General features: G+C 32.7%; 1 protein-coding gene across 5 annotated transcripts in view; it reads right to left on the reverse strand.

Moving 5' to 3' along the window:
• The window catches only part of LOC117101431, a 115352-nt gene that overhangs the window by 81680 nt on the left and 10160 nt on the right, over positions 1-23512 (reverse strand). For all 5 annotated transcript variants that reach the window (XM_033241410.1, XM_033241408.1, XM_033241409.1 and 2 more), the window contains exons 20-46: positions 23290-23481; positions 22716-22912; positions 22226-22324; positions 21947-22028; positions 20813-21006; positions 20050-20148; positions 19003-19051; positions 18183-18304; positions 17636-17743; positions 16963-17128; positions 16290-16343; positions 15742-15929; positions 13749-13878; positions 13185-13418; positions 12239-12453; positions 10708-10824; positions 10281-10371; positions 8795-9268; positions 7756-7914; positions 7309-7598; positions 5591-5747; positions 5200-5346; positions 4632-4942; positions 3521-3683; positions 2616-3002; positions 2230-2504; positions 1836-1992 (exon numbers count right to left, since the gene is read on the reverse strand). In XM_033241410.1, the coding sequence (XP_033097301.1) occupies positions 1836-1992; positions 2230-2504; positions 2616-3002; positions 3521-3683; positions 4632-4942; positions 5200-5346; positions 5591-5747; positions 7309-7598; positions 7756-7914; positions 8795-9268; positions 10281-10371; positions 10708-10824; positions 12239-12453; positions 13185-13418; positions 13749-13878; positions 15742-15929; positions 16290-16343; positions 16963-17128; positions 17636-17743; positions 18183-18304; positions 19003-19051; positions 20050-20148; positions 20813-21006; positions 21947-22028; positions 22226-22324; positions 22716-22912; positions 23290-23481 (4857 nt within the window). The remainder of the gene's footprint in view (positions 1-1835; positions 1993-2229; positions 2505-2615; positions 3003-3520; positions 3684-4631; positions 4943-5199; positions 5347-5590; positions 5748-7308; positions 7599-7755; positions 7915-8794; positions 9269-10280; positions 10372-10707; positions 10825-12238; positions 12454-13184; positions 13419-13748; positions 13879-15741; positions 15930-16289; positions 16344-16962; positions 17129-17635; positions 17744-18182; positions 18305-19002; positions 19052-20049; positions 20149-20812; positions 21007-21946; positions 22029-22225; positions 22325-22715; positions 22913-23289; positions 23482-23512) is intronic.

Raw genomic sequence — 23512 nt, forward strand, 5'->3', positions numbered from 1 at the left:
ATATAAATAATATACTGTACATACATACATATCTGTCTCTTATACACATCTAGATGTGTATAAGAGACAGTCTTTATTGTCCATCCTTTCGGTTAAAGTCTTGTGGGGAGCGATCGTTTATGGTTGCTGGGCCCAAGTTGTGGAACTTGTTACCTTTAATTATTCGTGAGTCACCTTCTGTCACCATTTTCAAAGAACGACTTAAGACCCACTTATTCTCGTCCTTTTAGTTTATTTTTTTTCTATTTCCATGCCAGCTAGCTTTTATAGCTTTAACTAGGATAGGAGGCGCCCGAATCCGAGATGGCCGAGACTCAACAGGTGCTGACTGTAGTTCAATTAGATTGAACCCTAGCCAGCGATGCATATTTCGGTTTGGGTGCTGGCATGGTATTCAAATTTCACTTCTTTTTTATTTTGTGGTTTTGGTTTCCGTTCCATCTTTACACTTGCCTGATAGCGCTTAGAGACTTTTGTATTTTGCGCTCTATAAATTAATAACCATTAATAACCATTAAATACGGTAATTTGAGGAAACAATAAACTCAAAAGCGACTAAAAGCAGGGGAGGCAAACCTGACCACAATAATATCATATTTATTATTTTGGCAGAGATTTTTCAAGATAATTTGGCCAGAGTTCGATGGGTCGCGGCTGCGTGTTAAATATCTGGATTTGAGTCGCTGGTTAAAAAGGTTGCGGGACGGTGCCCTAAATAGTCGGATAGTTATCACCACTTTATACTACTGTATCATCAACTCATTACTCATCATTCTGTATATGTACTCAATAGTCAACTTTAGTTCAGGGTTAATAAAAGCAACTCGGCCCCAAAGTATCTTGAACCCAAAAAGCCAACTTCGACACAAACTCTTATAAATAATTAAATATTGATGACTAGGCTTGATATGGGCCGAGTTGGCCGGGATCACTACATTGTACCCCATACCAAGAGGTGACATGCGCGGTATTCAACTTCAGCGTTGGAGGAGGAGGAAAACTGCAATCAAAACGATAGCTAACTCTAGCCTTAGTCCAATCGACTAAACGGGATTGGCACATCTTTTTGGGTGTCGAATAATTCGTACCAATGCTCGTTTCCACATTTACTAACCTCTACCCAGATTTCGGTCAACTCTTGCCCAACATTGACTAACTCGTACAGACGTCTATTTGTACCTACTTTGGCGTAATAATAACACGAAATACAATATTAAAGTCACTGGTTACTCCCCCTTTTCTCCCAGTTTTGAAATATTCAAAAATCTGTATCTCATTACCCGTTCCCGAGTTTTTCATCAAATATGCTTTTTGTGTCTTGGAAAAATCAGTATCATATACAAAAAACGATTTTCCTCTGGAGCCTGGCGTTGAATACTGTCTACTATATACTTTACCACAATCTAATTTTTAGTTCTCAATCGAATTGTCTTTCAAAATACACATATTTTTATACTGGAGGAGGGGGGGGGGGATGCAACGAAGAGGATATGCTTTTTACTGCATAGCGTAAAAGGTTTAATTCTAGTGCCAGTCTGTTCCTACCTGGCATCCCGGCATCACAACCATTCTTGCATTATTGAATTTTGTCTTCATCAAGTAATCGTTATTAAAATTTGACTCTTTGATATGCACATCCCATTTTTTCTAGGCCTTCACTTATCACGTCAAGATCTAACCACTCCATTCACTTATGTATCTTAATATCGAACACACTTTCCTTGTAATAAAAACTAACCAATGAACAAAATATTTTGACAATTGTCTTCTTGAAAGGAAAGCGACTACAAGATGTAAATGGAACATTGTGTGTGTGTTAGCATAAATATACTTGCCTTTTTCAATACAGCCAACAAATTCAATCGCCACCTGTATGTCCTCAGTTGGAACATCAGTCAGAGTCAAAGTTATTAAGGTAACATCAAGAATGCCTTCTTCGGAGAAAAGTACCCTGTCTGTCAAACCATCTCCCCTAAGTTCCTTTGCAAACTCCTAGTAATTTGATTTAAAAAAACACATTTATTAACTTCAAGATAAATTGTAAATATGTTTTACTATTGAATATTAATAAAGAAATGGTCAAGTTATTCATAATATTTTTTTTCCCAATTAGTAACAGATTACAAATATCAACATTAGCACAATACGTGCAGTGAAAAGGAATGCAAGAAAATAATTACAACAATAATACAGTTACATAAAATCAATATTATTATTAAACTAACTTACCACTAAATCATTGTTATCATCAGTAATTTCTTTCACAACATCACTACCACGCTGTTTGTATGAAATGGTGAAGCTTATAGTTGCAGCTTTCTGACTAGTAATTTCAACACCTGTTACTTTTAGAGGTTGTGAGTACACAACCTCGAGGAATGAGTTAATATCTGGATTCCAACCAGATGATTCAACATGAGTGATACCAATGACATCCTCACCACCGTCTGTATTTCGCTCACTTTCCAAGTTGTCATTTATTGTACTTAGGGGTTCCACACATTCTGATGGCGAAACATTTTAGGATTGAAATTAAGATTATATTTTAAAGGTATTGGTAAATATGTGTATACAAAATAAATATTTAAGTATAATGAAATGATTTTTAATCGTACCACGAATAGTAGTGGTTGGCATCTGTGTTGTGGTCGTTGGCAACATTGTTGTGGTGGTTGGCAACATGGTTGTAGTCGTTGGCATCTCAGTTGTTGTAGTTGGCAACATTGTTGTGGTTGTTGGCAACATCGTTGTGGTCGTAGGCATTTCTGTTGTGGTGGTGGTTGGCAACATGGTTGTAGTCGTTGGCATCTCAGTTGTTGTAGTTGGCAACATTGTTGTGGTTGTTGGAAACATCGTTGTGGTTGTAGGCATTTCTGTTGTGGTTGTTGGCAACATCGTTGTGGTTGTAGGCATCTCCGTTGTGGTTGTTGGAATCTCAGTTGTGGTTGTCGGTGGTTCAGTAATGGTTGTTGTTTGCGTGAAGACTGTAGTGACAGTTGGAACTATACGGAACAAAATAGAAAAATATGACCTGAAGACCACATCAGTACATACTTCTAATGTTATTAATATCGTTTCTGCTAAAACTTCTTTACCTAAACATGGTAATGATTTTTTTTAATCATAAATATATAATCAACTTAAATAACAATACATTTAGTAATACTGATTTATATAGCGCTTTTTAGTTACAATGACAAAGCTTTACATCAAACTGGTATTACACAATACAAACAATAAAGGCAATGGCTTTATAATAATTGTTACACCAGTCTTAAAAATGATACTCGGAGGTACTACATTTCCCTAACTAATCCATGCAAACAATAACATTCAATTAGAATTTAGAATTTTGTTTACCAACAACTCCTGGCAAAAATAATTAAATATATAAAAAATAAAATAATTTACATATACATACAATTTTAATAATCAATTAGAAAATATATATGTAATACAAACAAAATTAAATTAGAGAATAAAATTGAATGCAGTTGAAAATAATATAAACAGTCCTTACCAGTTTCCGCACATCCTAAGATTTCAACCTGCACAGGTGGATTTGAATCATACCCTTCCTTAATGTGATATCGAAGTTTAGCAACATTCCGCAACTCATCCACAAGAAGAGTCACTGCACGCTCATCTGTGCTACCAGCAACAGGTTCATTGACAACAAACACCTACAGTAATTAACACCGTTTTAGTGATCATGCTTCTTTTGTACGATCTGACCATTGAAGTTTACATTTTAAAATCCAATTCCTGCTAATATACTGTCAACAGTACACAGTCAGCAAGCGCAGTAAGGTTTCTTTGGTATATTGCATGTCTTCTCAGAAAGAATATTTAGGTTATTTTTATTAAATTAAAGTTGAAAAATTATTAATAAAAATAGCACTGGCTTCACTTGTAAATATCATTTTAATGAGAATTATTTGGGTTAATCAATTTTATGTTTTATTTTAGGCCTATCTTAAATGTATTATATATATATATATTATATATATATATATATATGGTACACTGTATATATGCAACGTATATATATATATATATATATATATACAATATATATATATATGTATATATATATATATACAATGATATGTAAACACATAATATATTCAAATATTCAATATTATAAACCTTAATACTATAAACATTGATACAATGTTCATACACTGATTCTTATAAAAGAAGCAATAAATTGTGATTACTTTTTGCAAGTTCATTGTTTAATCATAATTCTATACAGATTAATCGGTTTGAAGTTGAAAGTCGTACGATCATATACATCCTGCTAACAACTTAAACCTAGCATTGAAAATGAACGTTACACCTGTGAGGTTCATATGACCAACATAAACTCTATAGTATAACGGATGATTGAAAAAGCTTACCCAACATATTGACATAATCAAATTGTTATATTATATCAGCTGTCAGTAAAGTACAATGGTTTGAAATAATTTGTTTTATAATGGTAAGACCGGCCACTCCATTATCAATTATTTATTTAAAAGGGCTGCAGTCTACATTATGGATAAATGCTCTTGATATTTCACGCGAATGTGCTTCAAGATATTCTAAATTTTATCATTCTGTCTATTTCACTGCAAGCAACTTACCAATTTTTCAGCTGTAGGATCATCAGAATCTTTTACAAACACAAACTCTATATCGTCTGTTGTGTATGACAATTCAAAGCTCTTGACGCCTGATAAGTCTCCAAGGTCTGATACAAGTAGGGTAGCAACGGCAGTAACCCTGACTGGTGTACTAAATGTGACCTCAACATATGGGTAGGACTCTGAGATACTTGGGAACCATGGTTCGACATCAGAGTTGAATTTAGTGGCGTCTGCAAACTCCACTCCGTCAGAGGTTGTACGTTCACCTTCCAAGTCAAGGTCCATTCCAAGTTGATCTTGACACGGTGCTGTTCATAGTAATTACAGATTATATAATTCCATTAGACAGAATTTTGTTTACTATTTGCTTAAAGAAAGAATTGGGTTTATTATAGCAAATAGTATAACTAATTTGAAAGTCTTGTTTTCATTAACAAAGACAAATTCATGATTTGAAAATAGTGGACAGATTTCCCTAATTTTCCTCGTCTTTAGATATTCCATGCATATTCTAACACTCAATGTTAGAAATTCTTATAAATACAGAAGAAAACTCCAGTCTTACGTTTTGTAATAGTTGTGATCTTCGTAGTCCTAGTGGTTGTTGAAATATAAGGTGTAGTTAACACCTTGGTTGTCATCTTGGTTGTCTCAGAAGTGGTAGTTGTTGGTGTTGTGGTCACTTCAGTAGTTACTACAGAAGTGGTTTCAACTAAAACATGGAAGAATAGTTTTGTATAACAGTAATAATAAATATAATCATTTTATACACACTTTTTTTCTCAAATCGTTTATGTAGTTTATGACAATTTTCTAAATACAATACAATGCTATGGTTGGATGCGTAGGTGGATAATGAATAGATGGATAGACGATCAAATAAAATAAAGAAAAATAAATATCAAATGGATAAAAAATCAACTAGGAATGATGAAGGGTCAGTACAAGACTTATACCTTCAGCAACGCATCCAGTAAAATCAAATGTTAAGGAGCCGGTGCCAACCCTAGTAGGTAATTCATTGAAGGTAACAGTGACATCATCAACCTCAGGCATCTCAGATGACGGGATAAACTTAGCAATTTCACCATCTTTTACTTCAAATACAATGACCTGTAATTGCCAAAAAAGCAATATAATGTATAATAATAATAATAATAATAATAATAATAATAATAATAATAATAATAATAACAGTAATAATATAATATTAACAATAATAGCACTAGCAACAGCCGTGGTTGTAGCAGTAGCAGCAGTGGTAATATCAGTAGTAGTAGTAGTAGTAGCAGTTATCGTAGTAGTGGTGGTGGTGGTAGTTAGTTAGAAAAAGTATCATTATTAGTTTTAAAAAAATAATTCAAATACATGGAAAACATTGTTAAGGTTTAGTACAATATTAGTAAGGTTAAAGCATATTACTGAACATACTAATTCCAAAATTATATTTAACTTTATTTACGCTGTAGCTTAGTGAATATTACGATGCTTGCCTTTCTACCTCACGATTCTTGGTTCAAATCCTGTAAAAACTGAGAATTTTCTCACCACTAGAAACAGTCCCACTCCCTAAGTTTCACAATTATACCTAGTTTATAAACTGTTGGAGAACAATAGCCTTTAAAGTGGTATCTTAGTTAAATTATGAACGTACATTGATAGACGTATACAAATAGACGCACATAAAAAATAAATAATATAAATGACATGCGCTGTACCCTCATTGCCACTAATTTCTCATCCTTTAATAAAAGGCGCATGTCAGAACTCAGACACATAATCAAACACAAAACCCACATATTCGGACTGAACAAGGATCTCGGGATCATCATAATTTCGTATATTCTTAATTCATATTAGTAATTCATAGATAATGCCACCAAAATTTCGAACAAGTGAAAACAGCACAAGGCATTTAAATATACAACAAAATGTAATAATTTATTTTATTTTCTCAGGGTTTTTTCACATTATTTATAGACCAATTGATTTATATAAGTTTGTATCACATTTGTATTTTTTTGACAGCCTATTATTGTTTAGCAAATTTATAGTCATTTTTGTATTTCTCTATTTTATTATATATAGATTTTTAGCCTTTCTGACTCTTTGTTTTTAAACTAGCATGTTAGTATGTTTTAGTTTATAACACGTTATATTTTCATTGCGGATTTTTTGGGCTCAGTACGGACTCTAAACGTATGCATTTTCTTTTAGTTTTAAGGCGTATTTATCACGTTTGAAGAGTGTAATCAGAGTGGCTAGTTTATCAACTGCTACTGTTTATTTCCTTCCTTAAACTTGTTGACAGAGATCGGTTTTCCCACACTGATTATCAGCCTCATTATAATTTCAGCTTCTAATCATTATGCCTACTACTTACTCCGCCCCCTAGTATTTTGGTCCTATCACCATGTACATTATATTATATTTAAACTTTCGACCAATTATAATATTACTTTATCAAGGTTTTAATAATATCCAACTTATATTTCGTTTGTGTCACACATGCTGAAGAAAACCCGAGGACGAGTTGAAATATTCATGTTTTTCATAATTTTTTTGCTTTATGTCTACCAAGTCGTTTTTATCTTTATGAAAATGGGGATGAAATACAATATTAATTTTTTTTCTACTACGTATGTACGTATTACTACAATCTTCTTACTCATACCTTTTTCTGACCGTCACCATCCATCAATATTCCTGTTTTTTTTGTTTCAGACAACGTCCATTCAAGAGTGACTGAAAGGGTACCTATGAACCCACTTGTTGCTATTCTTAATTTTGCCAACACCACTGGGAGAGTGAAGGCAGTCTTAACGGAGTTGATTGAGGACAAATCTGGAATCCATGGATTTTGGCTATCAAGTTTAGTGGAATGACTGATGTCAACTTCGCCATCACCAAAAGTCCTTTCTTGGTCTAGGATGTCCAGTTCCTGTAGCTCTTCACCACATACAGCTGGTATAATAAGTCATAATACAATATATTGAGCTTGATAAATAATGCAATGTCATAGTTGCTTTATCAATACCAACGGAAATGGGAGGTACTATGAAGGTAAAATATTGTAATACAGCATCAAAAACCACAAAAAGAAAAACAACAATTTGCTTACCTGGTGGGGTAGTTGATGGTTCAGGTGTTGTGGTCTTAACAATCATGGTGGTTGTTGGACTAGATGTCACCGTAGTCATCGTCGTTGTTGTTGGTTTAGTGGTAACTGTTGTCACACGCGTGGTACTACCCATTGTTGTTGTCTCTTGAGTGGTAGTAGCTGTAGGTTTTTTTTTTATATCAAATGCAAATAATGTAGTTATCATTTCAATATAAAGAAGCAACATCCAAATTAGCATTGCAGTACTCGTCGCCACTTGGGGATCGGATGCGACAATAGCCACAAAGCGCGAGCTCAGTGGTTTGGTTGTTATGACACCAGGCCTGTTATCTGGATTTGGGAACGTACTGAGCATTCAGTACGATAACACGTCCGGTAGAGCAAAACACTATTCCTATCAAATTTCGTGATGCAAACAACATCAAAATTAAGAAACAAATTGCATTGCTTTCCCGTACAACATTTAAAAATTCTTCAATTTAACATGCATACAGTAAGTCTGTTAGAAATTACAGATTATTTAGAATGTCTTCAGATTTAAAAGCAAATAATTGATTGAAAACAGCATAATGTGGTTGATTAAAACTAGGAGTAACTAGTGTACATGGAACCATCATTGGAAAATACAGATCATATCGGAAAGTATTCCGTAATTATCAATTTAAACCGTTGGTCACAAGTTCAATATGGCACATGTGCACAGTAGCGAACTTACATTAGTATTACATGTGCAAGAGACAGTCCTAATCTCTACCAGGGAGGCGCTGCTGTGCAGCTAGCGAGTTACCAGGGGTTATCAGAATCCATGTAGCTTTTCCTACTTACTTTACTTACTTACTTACTTAAGGCCAATAAGTTACTTTACATTACATTACTTGCTTTAGTACTATTAGCCTACAATTATATTTTTCACCCCAAATAATAAATGTCTATATACTTTACTAAACAATCATAGGTATTAGAATTATTCTCTCTTAAATTCAGCAATATAATTAGATGCTTCTGTTTTTACAGATTAGGAAATACACTGAAATCATACCTGATGTTGTAGGCTCGTGTGTTGTGACCGTAACTGTTGTTGGTTCTTCTGTAGTTGGTACTAAAGTTGTCGATTTCTGTGTTGATAACCACTCTGTTGTGGGTGGCAATTTTGTAGTCGTGGTTGGCATCATGGTAGTTGTCGGCATTTTAGTAGTGGTTATCCATTCTGGTGTCGTTGGCATTCTGGTAGTGGTTGTTGGCATTTTAGGAGTGGTTGTCCACTCTGTTGTAGTTGGAATTTTGGTAGTTGTTGGCATTTTTGTGGTGGTTGGCCACATCGTCGTAGTTGGCATTGTGGTTGTTGTTGGAATTTCAGTGGTAGTCGGCCACATTGTTGTGGTGGGCACTACGGATGTTGTTGATATTTCGGTGGTGGTCGGTACCTTTGTGGTAGTTGGCAGCTCTGCGGTAGTTGGCAATTCTGTTGTTGGCATTCTTGTGGTCATCTTAGTTGTAACTGTAGTTGTTTGAGCTTTAAAAAAACAGTTGAAAATTTAAAAAATAAGTTCATAATTATTTGAAATTAAATGATTAATTATTGGGTTTTTAACAAACGAATTGTTAATTTTGCATTACGTAAACAATAATGAAGTTGACACAAGTCACAAATAAATACATAAATATATACATATCAGATTGTTGCGTTAATAACATAATCATGTTCTATAAAAAAAAAATTAACATCGCACATCTGCAAGAATCACAATCAATCAAAAGAGTTTTAAATTTATCAATTGGTAATAGTTATAAGAGTCAGAAGAGTCAATTAGACAACGGAAAGACAATACAGAGATTATTTGGAATACATCTAATTTGTAACCTAGTATATAAAATGCAATTTAGCAAAAAGCAAAAATAACAATACTCAAAATTAAAATACATAAATATTGGTAATTATGATACATACTGTAATAGAAAAATCCAGCACATTAATATCGTTTCAAATTATGAAAATTGAACATGAAAATAATTTAAAGTACAATATTTTAAAATGTTTTCAGCATAACAAGGCAATATAATTTTTAGTATCTATACTATAAAAATATAGTGCTGAACATATTTAATGAATGATTTAAGAAATTATTTACGAGATGAAATTAATGGTATTAGATGGAAATAAGATCGGACATAGGCCCTATATATTTTAATTAAGTTTAGAAGGTAAAAACAAATGATAACCTATCTTTCTTTGCCACATTCCACAAATGTTTCTTTGCCATTTTACCGTTTCTTTGGAACAAAATTGCTCGTGAACATGGAAAAGACTTTTGAAATAAATTTAAGTCAGTTCTAAAAACGCAATTCTTTAAACAATTTCATTCAGGTGTTTTCGCTGAGCGCCAGATACCACGTGATTTTTATTTTATATAATTACAATTGTGTAGTGGGCTATATATGTTCAGATTATTATTATTGCTGTTATTGTTAAAGTAATTTTTCTGTTAGGCTATTAGAATACACAATTTGATAAATAATCAACTTACTTGGCGTGATGGTTGTTTGTACTGTTGTGACCGTTGTTGTTGTAGGAACGCAAGAACAGCAGTTCACACCATCATCAACTAAAACCTCATTCTAATTTTAAAGATGTATACGTTATAATAGGTTTTAATATAGGCCTATTTGACATTGAAATGAATACCTAATAAAAAATAATAAAAATACTGTGTATCATGGTAGAATTAAACCTTCGATTTGTAAGGTGTGCACAACAACAGGCTATCTAGAGGCATTATCATGGAGATGGGAAATATTAATAGGTGCTAGCTGGAAAAAATAAAATATTGTGAGGTGATTTTCATCTATTTATCTTTTTGAGTGTAATTGTATTATATTACTTAGAAAATTCCAGTGCCTCTGTTTAGATCCACCGTAGTTACGAATTTGTTAAGTTTAACCCAAGCACTTTACCTCTGCACAATCTGCTTTGGTTAATCGGCATACTCTGCTACATTCGTAGCGGTAGCCTAGAAATATCTCGTCATATCGGCACTCGCAGAACTCACAATCTCCTGCATAATAGTCCTCCTTCAAATAAAAAAAGATACGCCATTTAGACTTTGCTATAATATCACTCTTTGTCATTTAACTTTTATCAAATACCTAGCCTACATGAACAAAATGACTTTAAAAAAATTGAAAACAGTATCTACAGAAGTGTTTTGCCATAAATTGCGTGCTATATTTCACTGTACCTAATGTATGCAAATTTACGGCAAAGTGGGCTTTTTGATAGTAATGTATAGACCACAAAAATGTCCACTAAATTACATTGACTTGAACAGGCTCACATTCATCGGTTCTGTTCCGCAGATTTGTAAAATTAGAAGTCATAAGTCACAATTAAAGTTAGGATAGAAGAAAGTTTTGACAAAGACATATTCATGAGAAAAGATAACATTGCAGTGCATGCTAGTCAAATGCAAGGAACAATGTCTTGACCTAACAATTCAAAACAGAAAAAAAATATCCACATACACACTACAAACACATCATTAATTTTTATAACTTTACATTGTGATGACATTTTAGTAGAAATGATTTGACTACTTAAGAAAACTTCATCGATTTTAGTTTTCAGTTTTATTGTAGTGTAAGTGCAGATTTTCAATTAGCATATCTACACAGTTAATAACATAAATAAACATTTTGTTTTCTGTGCATATTTTGCAAGTATCAGGAACCAACTAGAACCTTACCATACTCAAGTTATAATACCTAATGCACAAACAACAAGTGAAACAGGAAGACAGGGCGATTACAAATCTTCTGAGAAGCTAGTACTCTGCTGGGATGCTAATTAGTGTAAATGTGCTTATGTGTTTGATCAGTATAATAGACCTGTTGACAGTCAATTCAATACTGCTGCACCAGCTTACTATTGAACGACATTTACAGTGGTAGAATACCGTACCTAGCAATATTAACAGTGGCGGATTATTTCTATTTTTTGTAAAAAAAAAAAAAAAAGAAAGAAAGAAAAAGAAATTGTGTAAAGTTTATCAATAAATCACCAAGCTAAATAGTAAAAATCAATGAAATATAACATTTAATTAATAAAGGTGCTAAAGATCTAATGGAGATTAACCCTCTTGCACCCCTACCAGAGGTTCTTTCATGAGACTCACTCAGTTCGCACATCCACGCTCCCTCTTCCTTGCAGGGCTGGATCCGCCGCTGATTAAAATGAATTGCTTTCTCAGCTTTTAAAATTGCTTAGCTGTCATAACTTTAAACAAAACTGTAGAAGCATTTAGTTATGTTGCTACAGCTATGCTTCTTTTCTACTAGTATTCTGTATCAAAATTTTAAATTTCTTATTACTCATTTATTCGGAATTTTAAATCAGTGGCACAGTAAGCTCAACTGAAGTGGACAGTATCTCCTTACAATAAAAGCAGTGCCTAATATCATATATAATGTTATTAATGTTGGTTATTACCTCACAATTACATTGCTCTCTGCCTTCATTGCTTATACAAATAGCTCTTGAGTCTGAATGGTAAAGCATGTAAGATCCAGCTGGGCAGAGGCAGTCATTAACGAGACAACTGACATCGACGCGGCTTAGCACAAGATCAAATAAATCATCACTGTTCAATACTCCCAAGTCATATTCCTCGCAGCTTATTTCTGTCTTACAAGGTATGGTGCACACTGCAAAGTAAATAATCAATATAAAAAAAATATATAAATTAATTAGGCCTCCAAATAAAGATATTTTAAATACTATTATGTTGTATGCAAGGAAATGCTTTCTCACTAAAAGTTATATTTGAAGGTTACTAATTTACTGAAATACCGTGAAACCTCTAATTGAAGCCCAGTGGGCTTAGTCTCGAGATGAAGCCCATCTCAAATTGAAGCCCCCTCTTAAGTTTGCAAAATTAGCCTCGAAAGCCCATCTTGAAAAGAAGCCCATGGCATAGCATAAGCATCTTTTCGAGATAGTACAGTACATACACGGTCATGAATTTCAGAAAACAAAATAAATTAAATACATGCAGTTAAATACACTCCATGATACAGATTGATGTTACATTGGCCTTATTTATTGTTTTATAGTACAAATTCACAAAATTTACAGTAATAATTTTGAAAAGAAACCCCCCCCCCCCCCCCCCCCCCCCCCCCCNNNNTGGAAAAATAGTCTCGAAAAGAAGCCCATCTCGAAAAGAAGCCTATCTATAAAAAAAAAGCCTATCTCAAAAAGAAGCCCTTCCAAAGTTCGCAAAAAAAGGGAAGCCCAGGGCTTCAATTCGAGGTTTTACGGTATACAAAGCAATCATCTCAATGCAAATGATCAGGTTTATTAGCTAAACACAAAAAGATATTATATTGTAGTCTTTTTAGGTCAATTATCGAAAAGAAAAAATATAACATTTCACCTGTGGTTGTTGGAAGCTGAGTTGTTGTAATGATAGTCGTTGGTGGAGCTGTCGTTGGTGATAGGGTCGTAGTACAAGTTTCATCAGTTGGCACACCACAGTAATTATTGCCTTGGACCTTTGGCGGTATACATTTACAATGTGTACAATGATCCGGTCTATTGAACATACAGGTGGAATCAATATGCCCATTGCAGTCCATGTAGCAGTCACAGTTGTCATCACATACCCCTTCTGAGTATTCAACAATAGAATAATATATATAATTATCAATGTAACACAATTAATATCTACAGTACTGTTTATGTAGCGTTTAATAATGATTTAAATATAGTTAGGCAGCTTTATCATAACATGTTTTTAAGCATGTAATAGGCATACAATCTGTCACTGACCATGTACCATCTAATAGAATGATGCGTTCCATAATGTTTACATTTTCAAAAGATATATCAGGATGGATACAACCCTATATGAACATATAGTACTACCAATGTAAGTTTTTATATATATATATATATATATATATATATATATATATATATATATATATTTTATATGTACCTGTAGTGGAAATTTGCATTGTTGTTGGCATTACTGTTGTTGTTATACAATTAGTCTGGTCGTAGCATTCAACAATTGTTCCTTCACATATACATTCCCTGCAATGTTCAGGTGACCATTTTTCTCCAACCTAAACATAATAAAACAAGTCAATCAATATAATTTGGATTGATTAAATGCTTAAGATTTTTAAAATGATTATTTATTATTGATATTATTATTATTATCATTATTATTATTATTATTATTATTATTATTATTATTATCATTATCATTATTATTATTATTATTATTATTATTATTATTATTATTATTATTATTATTATTATTATTATTATTATTATTGGCTTTCCGAGCAGTACTGGGAAAAGCCATTGTTTTTGTTCTGATTATTTTTTATTTTTTCTTGCATATATTTTTCCTATCTTTTTGCACGGTTTTTTTTTCTGCGCATCACTTTGGTCACTTCCCATGCTTAACATTTTTCCGTGCTTTGCCGAAGCATAGGCCATATATCAAAGATGTGCCTCCTAATATTTCGTGTCAATCTATGTTGGGGTGTGCATGTGAGAACCGATTAAAATGATTTAAGGTAATAAAACAGTCTAACACCGGATATTTCAAAAAACGGTCAGTTGATATGAATAAAACTTACGGGACAGTTTAATCAAGTTACAAGGAAGAAACTTTTATTTATGCGTTAGTTATAATCCAGTGAAGTGTGTAAATTGGAGGGTCTTTTCAATTTTTGAGGACCCAGACCTCAATTATTATTAAATGAAACATTCTATAATACTTTGTAAAAATGCACTTTCCTATTCAAGGTCGGCTCATGTGGCGCGCGATGGTTATGAGTCACGATGTACCTCGTTATTACCGTTGCAGCCATAGTTTAAGTCTCACAATAAACGGCGCAGTGAACTTGGTTTTCGTTTTTTCCCTACTTCATTAAAATTATATTGGTTTTCCGTGTTTTTTTTTTTGGTTTTTTTTACTTTATACCTTTTAACGACTTTTCTTTTTGTTGGAATTTTAAGTTCATTTCTCATTAAAGCAATAGGGAAAAGCCTCTATGTTCTGTTGTTCAAACAGACATGATAAGTCTAGTTATTACTATTTTATTATTATTTTTATTATTATTTGTATTATAATCTTTACTAATATTATTATCTTTACTACTACTATTATTATTATTATTATTATTAATATTATTATTATTACAGTAGTTGATTATAATTTGTTATAAGCAGAAATTTCCTCATCCTCTTGATAAGTCGTCGTAAACCTGCGTCGGGGAAACAGTTGCATTGTCAGCGATAAGTCGCTGAGGGCTACGTTGTACTATACTGTCTATGTTGCTCTTTATAGTCATCCTATTGCTCAAGTACAAACAATATTTGTATACCTTTTTAAGACTTTTGTTGGGTATCTCACAGTATCATATTTATGCATATTTGTTACCTTTTCATTTAGGCCTATTTGTTTATATAACGTAAATTTACGTAGTTTAATTAAACCTACCATTTCCATAATTTCTGTTACATACATATTTATTGAATTTATACCACAAAGAAAACATGAACTAATTTAATTTAGTTTAGTTACTTTTTAAATAGAAAACTGTCATCAACTATTATCATAATTATTTTTAAAAATCAAGGTGGACGTTATTTTCGACAAATATTTTAAACTATCACCTCATCAGACGTTTTGTCAAGTCAGCGAGATGATTAGACTACAAACGCCAAACCACATGAAATACTAGCCTATTATAATATGTTGATTACTGGGTGATTTTTAATCTGTGCATGCATTGTTTACAACCTGCTATGTAAACATTTTACAACATATTTGCTGTAGGTCTAACACAATAAATGTCATGTGTGGTTAATTCGCTTTTTTAAAATGCCATGTACTTTAACAGTAGAAGGTCGACGCTTAACAAGTATATTTTTAGTTTGCCTTATTTTTAACACAATTTTTGGAGCCTTACATTATAGCGGTGGCCTTCATAAATACAGTGGCAATTATGTTTAGGGATACAATGTGTTCCATTGTAGACACGATCTCCTTCGCAGGCACAGCAAAGTTCTGAATATTCTTCGCATTCTACACTCTGGCAAACATCTTCTCGGCATGTACCGGGTTCACATGGTACCTGATGCTCGGGAGGAACACATGCTAAATATAAAACAGAATATTTAAATAGATATTTAAAGCAAACAATAAGTCTTAAGACAAATAACGTATAAGCTCAATATTTATTAACTTACTTGCAATGATAATGTTCATTAATATAGAAAGAATGAACAAAGAATTAAAAAAAAAACATTTTATTCCGTGCACAATTACTAATTGCTTTATCGTCTGCAGAAAATGATTAAACACAAAGTTGACTAGTGAAATAAACAACGTCCAAAATTATGTTTAGGCAGTACAATATATTAAGTGGTATAGAATCAATATGCTGCACCCGAAAGCAATAACTATGTATAAACAGGCTAAATGCTCAATTTAGAATGAGTTTATAAGTAAACTTACGTGGACGATATGGTGTTGTAGTAGATTCACTTGTTGTTGAAACTGTTGTGGTTTCTAAAAAAGAAAGTTCCAATTTTAAAAACTAAAAGAAACAAAATGTAGCGCTTTATAGTTGTTCCTGCGTTAGTAATGGTAAATGACAGAAACAGCGCTCAAATATTGTATTGTATTTGTATCAAGCACAGCACTTTAACAAAAAAAAGTTTTTAATTGGACTGAAAATGGCTAAATCTCAATTAAAGGTACTCTTCTAAAGAGTGTCACACTATGTGTGTAGTAAATTAAATAGTAATAAAACATCTAATCATATTATTTTTTAGGCGTGTTTATATACCAATGGCCCAGTTGATTAAGGTGTCTACATACACCGAATCCCGGTTTGGGAAATTTTTTCGGACTCGCAGATTTCCCTTCTTTACCGTTTAAGATTTATGTGTATAAAACATCAATGCAAGACGATTTAGAGTTAATCACTTCACGTGTTATATTGATATATATATAATATATATATATATATTGAGCGTGGGGGGGGGGTGTGGGAGTGTGTGTGTATGTATGTATGTAAGTATATGCATATTATTTATAATTTCATACTCCTTCAATTTTACAGTCAAGTTGATAAAGAATATGAAGTTACGTAGCAATAAGACTCATTTTAAGTTTATCTGTTTACCTGGGCAATTGCTTTCATCACGGCACCTACTGCAATCACATTTACCATCGCAAACGTTGAAACTGTTTGTACAGTTACCCGGATCACATGGATACATAGGAGGTACACATTGGTTATTATAGCATCTTTCACAACATTCACCGGGTAGCTTGTACGGAAATTGGCCCTGTAGTTGATTTAAAGAAACAGAAGATAATGTTTCAATAAAAATGAAGTGATTGAAATATACATCTCTAATAAAAAAAAAAAATCATTAAAACAACTATGTTGTGTATACCGTAGCTAATAGATGGACCATTAGCAAACCAAAGATTGTTAATATTTATAAAAGGGGGCGAGCCGGCGGCATTATTTTTTCCCCATACAGTTAAGGCAGAAATTATAGGGCGCTATTTTAGGTGAGTTAGGTGAACTGAAGGCGAAACAGAGAACGGTGTATCGAGTAAGCTGCAGTGCGTATGTGTAGATGACTGCTACGGCTTAGGCCAAGATATAGTAGAAGAGACCTAGGTAGAACTCTGTCGTGCTCATACTTATAAAAATGTAAAAGTATAATTAGCTACCATGATTCCTAAAGATACAATATGCCCCTATTACACGTACATACGCAATAAGAGAAATTTCGTCTCGTCTTATCTTGTAGTTATTGATAACAAAATGGTTCATGTCTTACCTCCAGACAGTTTGTATTCGCGCATTCAGTGACTGTACAGACTTCAAGATTGTTAATTGTGCATTCACACTCTTTACAGTTATCTTCATCTGACCATTTTGTACCAATCTAATAGAAAGTACATTTAAATTTACTGAATTTAATTAGCATAAATGACATTGATATAGGCCTCTCGGATTACAAAACCGAATTTGCTTTTAACTTTGTAGTTGTTAAATTTCATAAATACATGATAGATCTATCTGCTACTCTACCAGATTACAGACTTCATTGTAAGATTTCAAGGCCATTGTTCTTACCAGTCATTAATTTACACAAAAAAGTAAATAAAGTTATCGATACCATAAAAGGTGTTGATTTAGTGTTAAACAAGAAAAGGCACTAGAATTCTAATGACAATGCGTCAATGAACAGCGCAATATGAATCGTCGTCGTCATAATTATCATCATCATTATAAATATCATCATCATTTTCATCATTATAGCATTACCATATCATAAGACTATTATTATTTTTACATTGTGACATTTTAGCATTGTAACATACCCCAACACATTCGCCATCAATGACGCATCCCTCACATATTGATGGAGTTGTCATTTCAGTGACATTACTTGTTGTTATAGTAGTGATCAGTGTTGACAGCGTTGTTGGGTTAATTGTTGTAACTGTGAAAAAATATATATTATATACATATTACAAAATTGCATACAATACAACAATAAATGTAACTCAGATTAAACAATGTAGTAAATGTAAATAAAATCTGTGTAATAACATTTACAAAATATTTTCGTTGAAATTTTAAAAATTTCTATGCTGATAAGATAATTCTATAGAAATATTTTTGTTGTAATGCACTACACAAACAATGCGGATTATACTTACCAGCCTTTACATTCATCAAACACTTAAAAAAAAACCTAATGCCGATGTAATTGGGTATTTTTCTAAAAATTGTTGATGGACACAACATTTTAATTTGCAACGTATAAAGTAAGGTGGCGTATGTAAATTAACAAACTGTGTTTTAATAAAGTCATTACCTAATAAATCATACTTATCCGGAGTGTCAATTAAACTTAACTGACCAATGAGAGCGTGTTATTCAATAAGAAGTGGCAAGGTATATGCATATGTCACGTCAAATACACAGATATACAATATTACGGTACGGCTGTCATACTGTGGACCTTAACAACAATATCTAAGGGGAGGGGCTCTCAAATGAACTGAATATTACTTATTTTTTGACATTTGGTTCACATGTTTTATTATTAATTATCAATGCTTTATATAAATGTTTCAATGTTTTCCATTTTCATTTTATTATAATTAATATTCTTTATAAAAACGTGACACTTACTTCTCGTACAGTAGCAACAACCATGTTCCGGTGACATTAGTACCTCATTCTTTAATTTAAAAGAAAAAACAACAACATGTTTAATAATTGTTAGTTAATTTCTATACAAAGTTCTAAACGAAAAGATAAATACCTCAATCAAAAACAGTAATGATAAAAACAAAAAAGTATTTCACTTAAGTTCCGTTACATTCATGCAATAGGAAGTTACTCACCAATTTGATAAAGATTGATTAGGCCTTTACAATTATTTTAAAGTAAAGCAAGTTTCCATAAAATCGCTACAGTATTTTCAGTGCCATCGTACCGTGCGTCGAGCAGTTCCTTACGCAATCGGGAAGGCTCCCCGTTTCGACCGAACAGTCAGCATCACCGAAAGCGTGCAACGATAGTATGGAAACCATACTTGAGTCTGGTTGCAAGGTACATTAAGGCAAGTTAATAGGATATTATACTTGTAATATTGACTGAACGACTGAATTGACTGAATGTTTTAATAAAAGGCCAGGGTATCTCAACCAAGTTGCCACTCTATCATGGATGAAATATACATAGGTGTAGTTCAGATTAGGTGGATAAACCCGGCTCAACTCACCGGGTTTATCCACCTGCCAGTCTGAACTAGGTGGCTTATCTCAAGCCGGGCTGTGTTCCTATAGTAACTAGGCCTGGCGTGCCACCGTGTTTAACTTTTCTAAGCCGGGCTTTAATCGTTGCCGGGGGTCTTGCATTGACTTCGGGTAACAAAATGACCAATCAGCATTCCATTACTTACGCTGTGAGCGAGCGTACGTTTCACTAGCAATGTTTTGAAACACGTTTGGTGGTTACGGTTCATTATTATGAAAATTCTCGCGCCTGACTAGTCCCGCTAGTCTGAACGCCTGCAAAAGTTAAGCCGGGCTTAGCGTTGAGCCGGGCTTAACTCAAGCCTGGCTTATCTCCAAGTCTGAACGTAGACACAGTATGAGAAATCTACATCGCTTGTCATGCAAAAATTCTTAAGTATGCTGAGGTTTGCAAAAAAGAAAAAAAGAAGTAACTTACATCAGCACAGACTTTATCACAAGTCTTGGTACAGTTCATGACCTGGTTTTCTTGACATACGCATTTTTCGCAAGCACTCTCCCAAACAGTTTCGCCATACTAAACAATAAAAAAAAATAGAACCATTAACAATAACTAATACCTTACATTTAATGTAATTATATTTTAGATTTTAATACGTCGTATGACTTGTTAATAATAATAATAATAATAATAATAATAATAATAATAATAATAATAAATTTATATAGTGCATATTGCACATTGCCCCTATGCGCTTTACAGAGAAATAATATAGCAAATAACAATAAAATAGTAACAATAAAATAAAATAAAAATAATCATAATAATATTCCTTGGGCCTTGACATAGAAACTACAGCAAGGGATTATTTTTGACGTACGATTACCAAAGCACTTAAATTTATAGTTTTTAACCTATTTATGTTACTAGAGCGTGCGTTCGCTTCTCTCCCTTACTCTCTATTGAGAACAATGACCATTACAAACGATAAACAAAAACAGCTTATCAATCAGTGTACAAAGTAATCAAGTAAACGTGATTTTATAGTAAACTGAAGTCTTGGAAAACTTGAATTAGAGATTTAAAAAAAAAACCAAATAATAGACGCTTTCTTTCACTTTTTTCTCAATAGTAAATCTATTATTAGGATGACATGAGTTAAAGTATAAGACATACATGTACAATTATAGTTCCAGTTACACATGTTATAAATATGTAATTCAAAAAATAATCTGCTTACTTGTAATCTCTGGTTGCCATGCATACATGGGCATTCCGCAGGTACAACGCATCTATCCCCTTCACGAATGGTGCCCGATGGACAGTGGCAGCCACTTCTACAGTTGACCTCGGTACATTCATAGCCCGATAGCAGAGATTCGCATGTCTCATGACATTCGCAGAACTCACGGTATTCGAATGGAGGTACACATGCTACCAGGGAAATAAATACATGCCTTACCTCATTGTTCAGGTTAATAGTAGCAGAAACACATGTAGGCCTGCTTTCCTTAAAATGTATATTGCATCTAGTCTTAATATGAACAAAATGCCAAATTGTGGAATAACGTTAACACTCATTGCAGAGTTAAAGAGTATTGCTGACCTGTGTAGGGTGTGTAATACGTATTAGTCTACTATCGAGTTTATAGCTTGTCTTGTTAATAGCCCTTTGAATGATTTATCAAATTATTAATTTTTTTTCGGAATATTTTTAAACCCCTACCAAACGTTTTACAAAAGTCAAACGTGATATATAATTATAATTAATTATTTGCTAACAGTTTACCAAACATTTGCTAATAAAGTGAACAGTAGGACACGGGGTGAGCCAAAACTTTCATTACCAATGTTTCTTCAATTGTTGGTACATAATATGCCTATTTAAATAGGCCTATATGTAAATTAGTAATGTCTATATGATTATACCATTACCATTTGGCGGAAGAGGAAGTCAATAAATATATCTTGACATGTATCCTTATATAAATAAATAAATTTATATATACTACTAATAAAAACAGTGGTTGAATAATATGATTTTAATAATATATAATTTTCAATTGATTTGAGCACTGTTTCCTTATATATAAGCATATTGATTAATAACAACAGTGTATATAATGCATATTACTTACATAAAATATGCCTAATTGGTTTGGTTATCACATTCGACCTTAGTACTTGCCTATCCTCAATTCTTTTTGTCTACTACAAGGTTCAGGTATGCTTAAAATATGTACGCAATGTGTGTTGCAGGATTATATTTCAGAGCACTTAATTCCCTTTCTTTCAAATCCAAGTCTCTGACATAATCAGACAATGTTTATTTTCAATAATATAAGGATTTAATTTTTTTTGGCAATTAACTTACGCATGATAGTTGTTGGTAGCAACGTAGTTGACACCGGTTCGCAATAACAGCATTCGTTACGATTATCAACCTTAACATGACCCTAAAATTCACATACAAGTTTATTAAGAATATGTTTTTATGCAATCATTTTAAGTTGAAATAAAAATAAATCTTACTAACAAATGGATAGGCTACAATTATATATTTAAAAAAAACCAACCAACTAATATATATTTATTAATTCATTTATGTATGGTTTATTACGTTCTTTAAAGGCACTGAGGAACAAGAACTCACCTCAGGGCATTCTCGGATGTGGCAACGATCTATTTGACATTGAATTCCTTCTGCATTGCATACACATGTTTCACAGGCCTTTTTCCATGTTTCACCGTACTATTAAACAAAATAAATGTTAGATGTTATAGCAGGAAAGCAATCGATGAGATAATAATAAGGTAAGTGACTTAAAGGGAAAAAAATGTACTTTATGGAGTGTCAAATGATGTCATACGACCTCTGTCAACATGGGGCGTGCCACTCCAATACAAAACATATACATTAAATATAGGTTAATGTAATTAAAATCATTTGTAATCTGTTATTATGTTAAATATATTGTTTAAAATATAGTGTCCTCATAAGAATTTGAACCTAAGACCACCGACATAAAGTTACTTAGAACAAGTGAACGAAAAACTAGACAAAAGTATTATAGGCCTACTTATTCGAAGGAATAAGGGCAAGAATGATTTAAAAAGTTAAATAAACAAGTATACTAACTTACAGGGTATACTTGATCCGTTTCTCTATCATAACATGGGCACTCCTCTCTGGTGATGCAAACACCACTTTCTTCTACCATCCCTTCAGGACAATTGCATCCAGGGACGCATTCGGTAGTTATGCACTGAGTGATTCCTTCAGCAATATCATCGCATGTCGAAGTACAGTAACAGTCAGATGGAATTTTGTTGTGCTTACCTATAAAATGTAATATTATTATAATTTAATATTTATTATTATTATTATTATCATTATATTATATCAGTATATTTCTTTTATTATGTATTATCATTAATATTACGACATAAGCTTTAAATCATGGAACTATATAAGAACTCGGTTGAAAAACTACCATCGTCGTTGAAATTATTATAAAAATATATATTAGACATACTATTATAATGATATTATAAATGTTATTATTAAGTGAATTACATTATTATTGATTAATATCAACTCAACTAGAAAATACATCAGGTTATTTCAATTTAGTTGAACCTTCAAAAAGAAATCTATTTTTTTAAAATGACAGATTAAATAGGAATTGAATAAATTAAATGTTTTAATATACTTACATGGTGGTGTAGTGGGCATTGGTGTTGTTGTAGGCTGTATTGTAGTAGGAAGTTCTGTGGTAGTTGGCAGCGTCGTAGTGGTTGGAACCACTGTGGTCGTTGGAAGCTCTGTAGTTGTTGGTAATTCCGTAGTTGTTGGCAACTCTGTTGTAGATGGTTCTGATGTTGTTGGTTTATAAGGTGTTGTATACACTAAAAACGAAAGTGATTGATGATTTTTTTT

Source organism: Anneissia japonica, unplaced genomic scaffold (genome assembly GCF_011630105.1).
Source record: "Anneissia japonica isolate Jap-2015-1 unplaced genomic scaffold, ASM1163010v1 scaffold287782_len627234_cov183, whole genome shotgun sequence".
NCBI lineage: Eukaryota > Metazoa > Echinodermata > Crinoidea > Comatulida > Comatulidae > Anneissia > Anneissia japonica.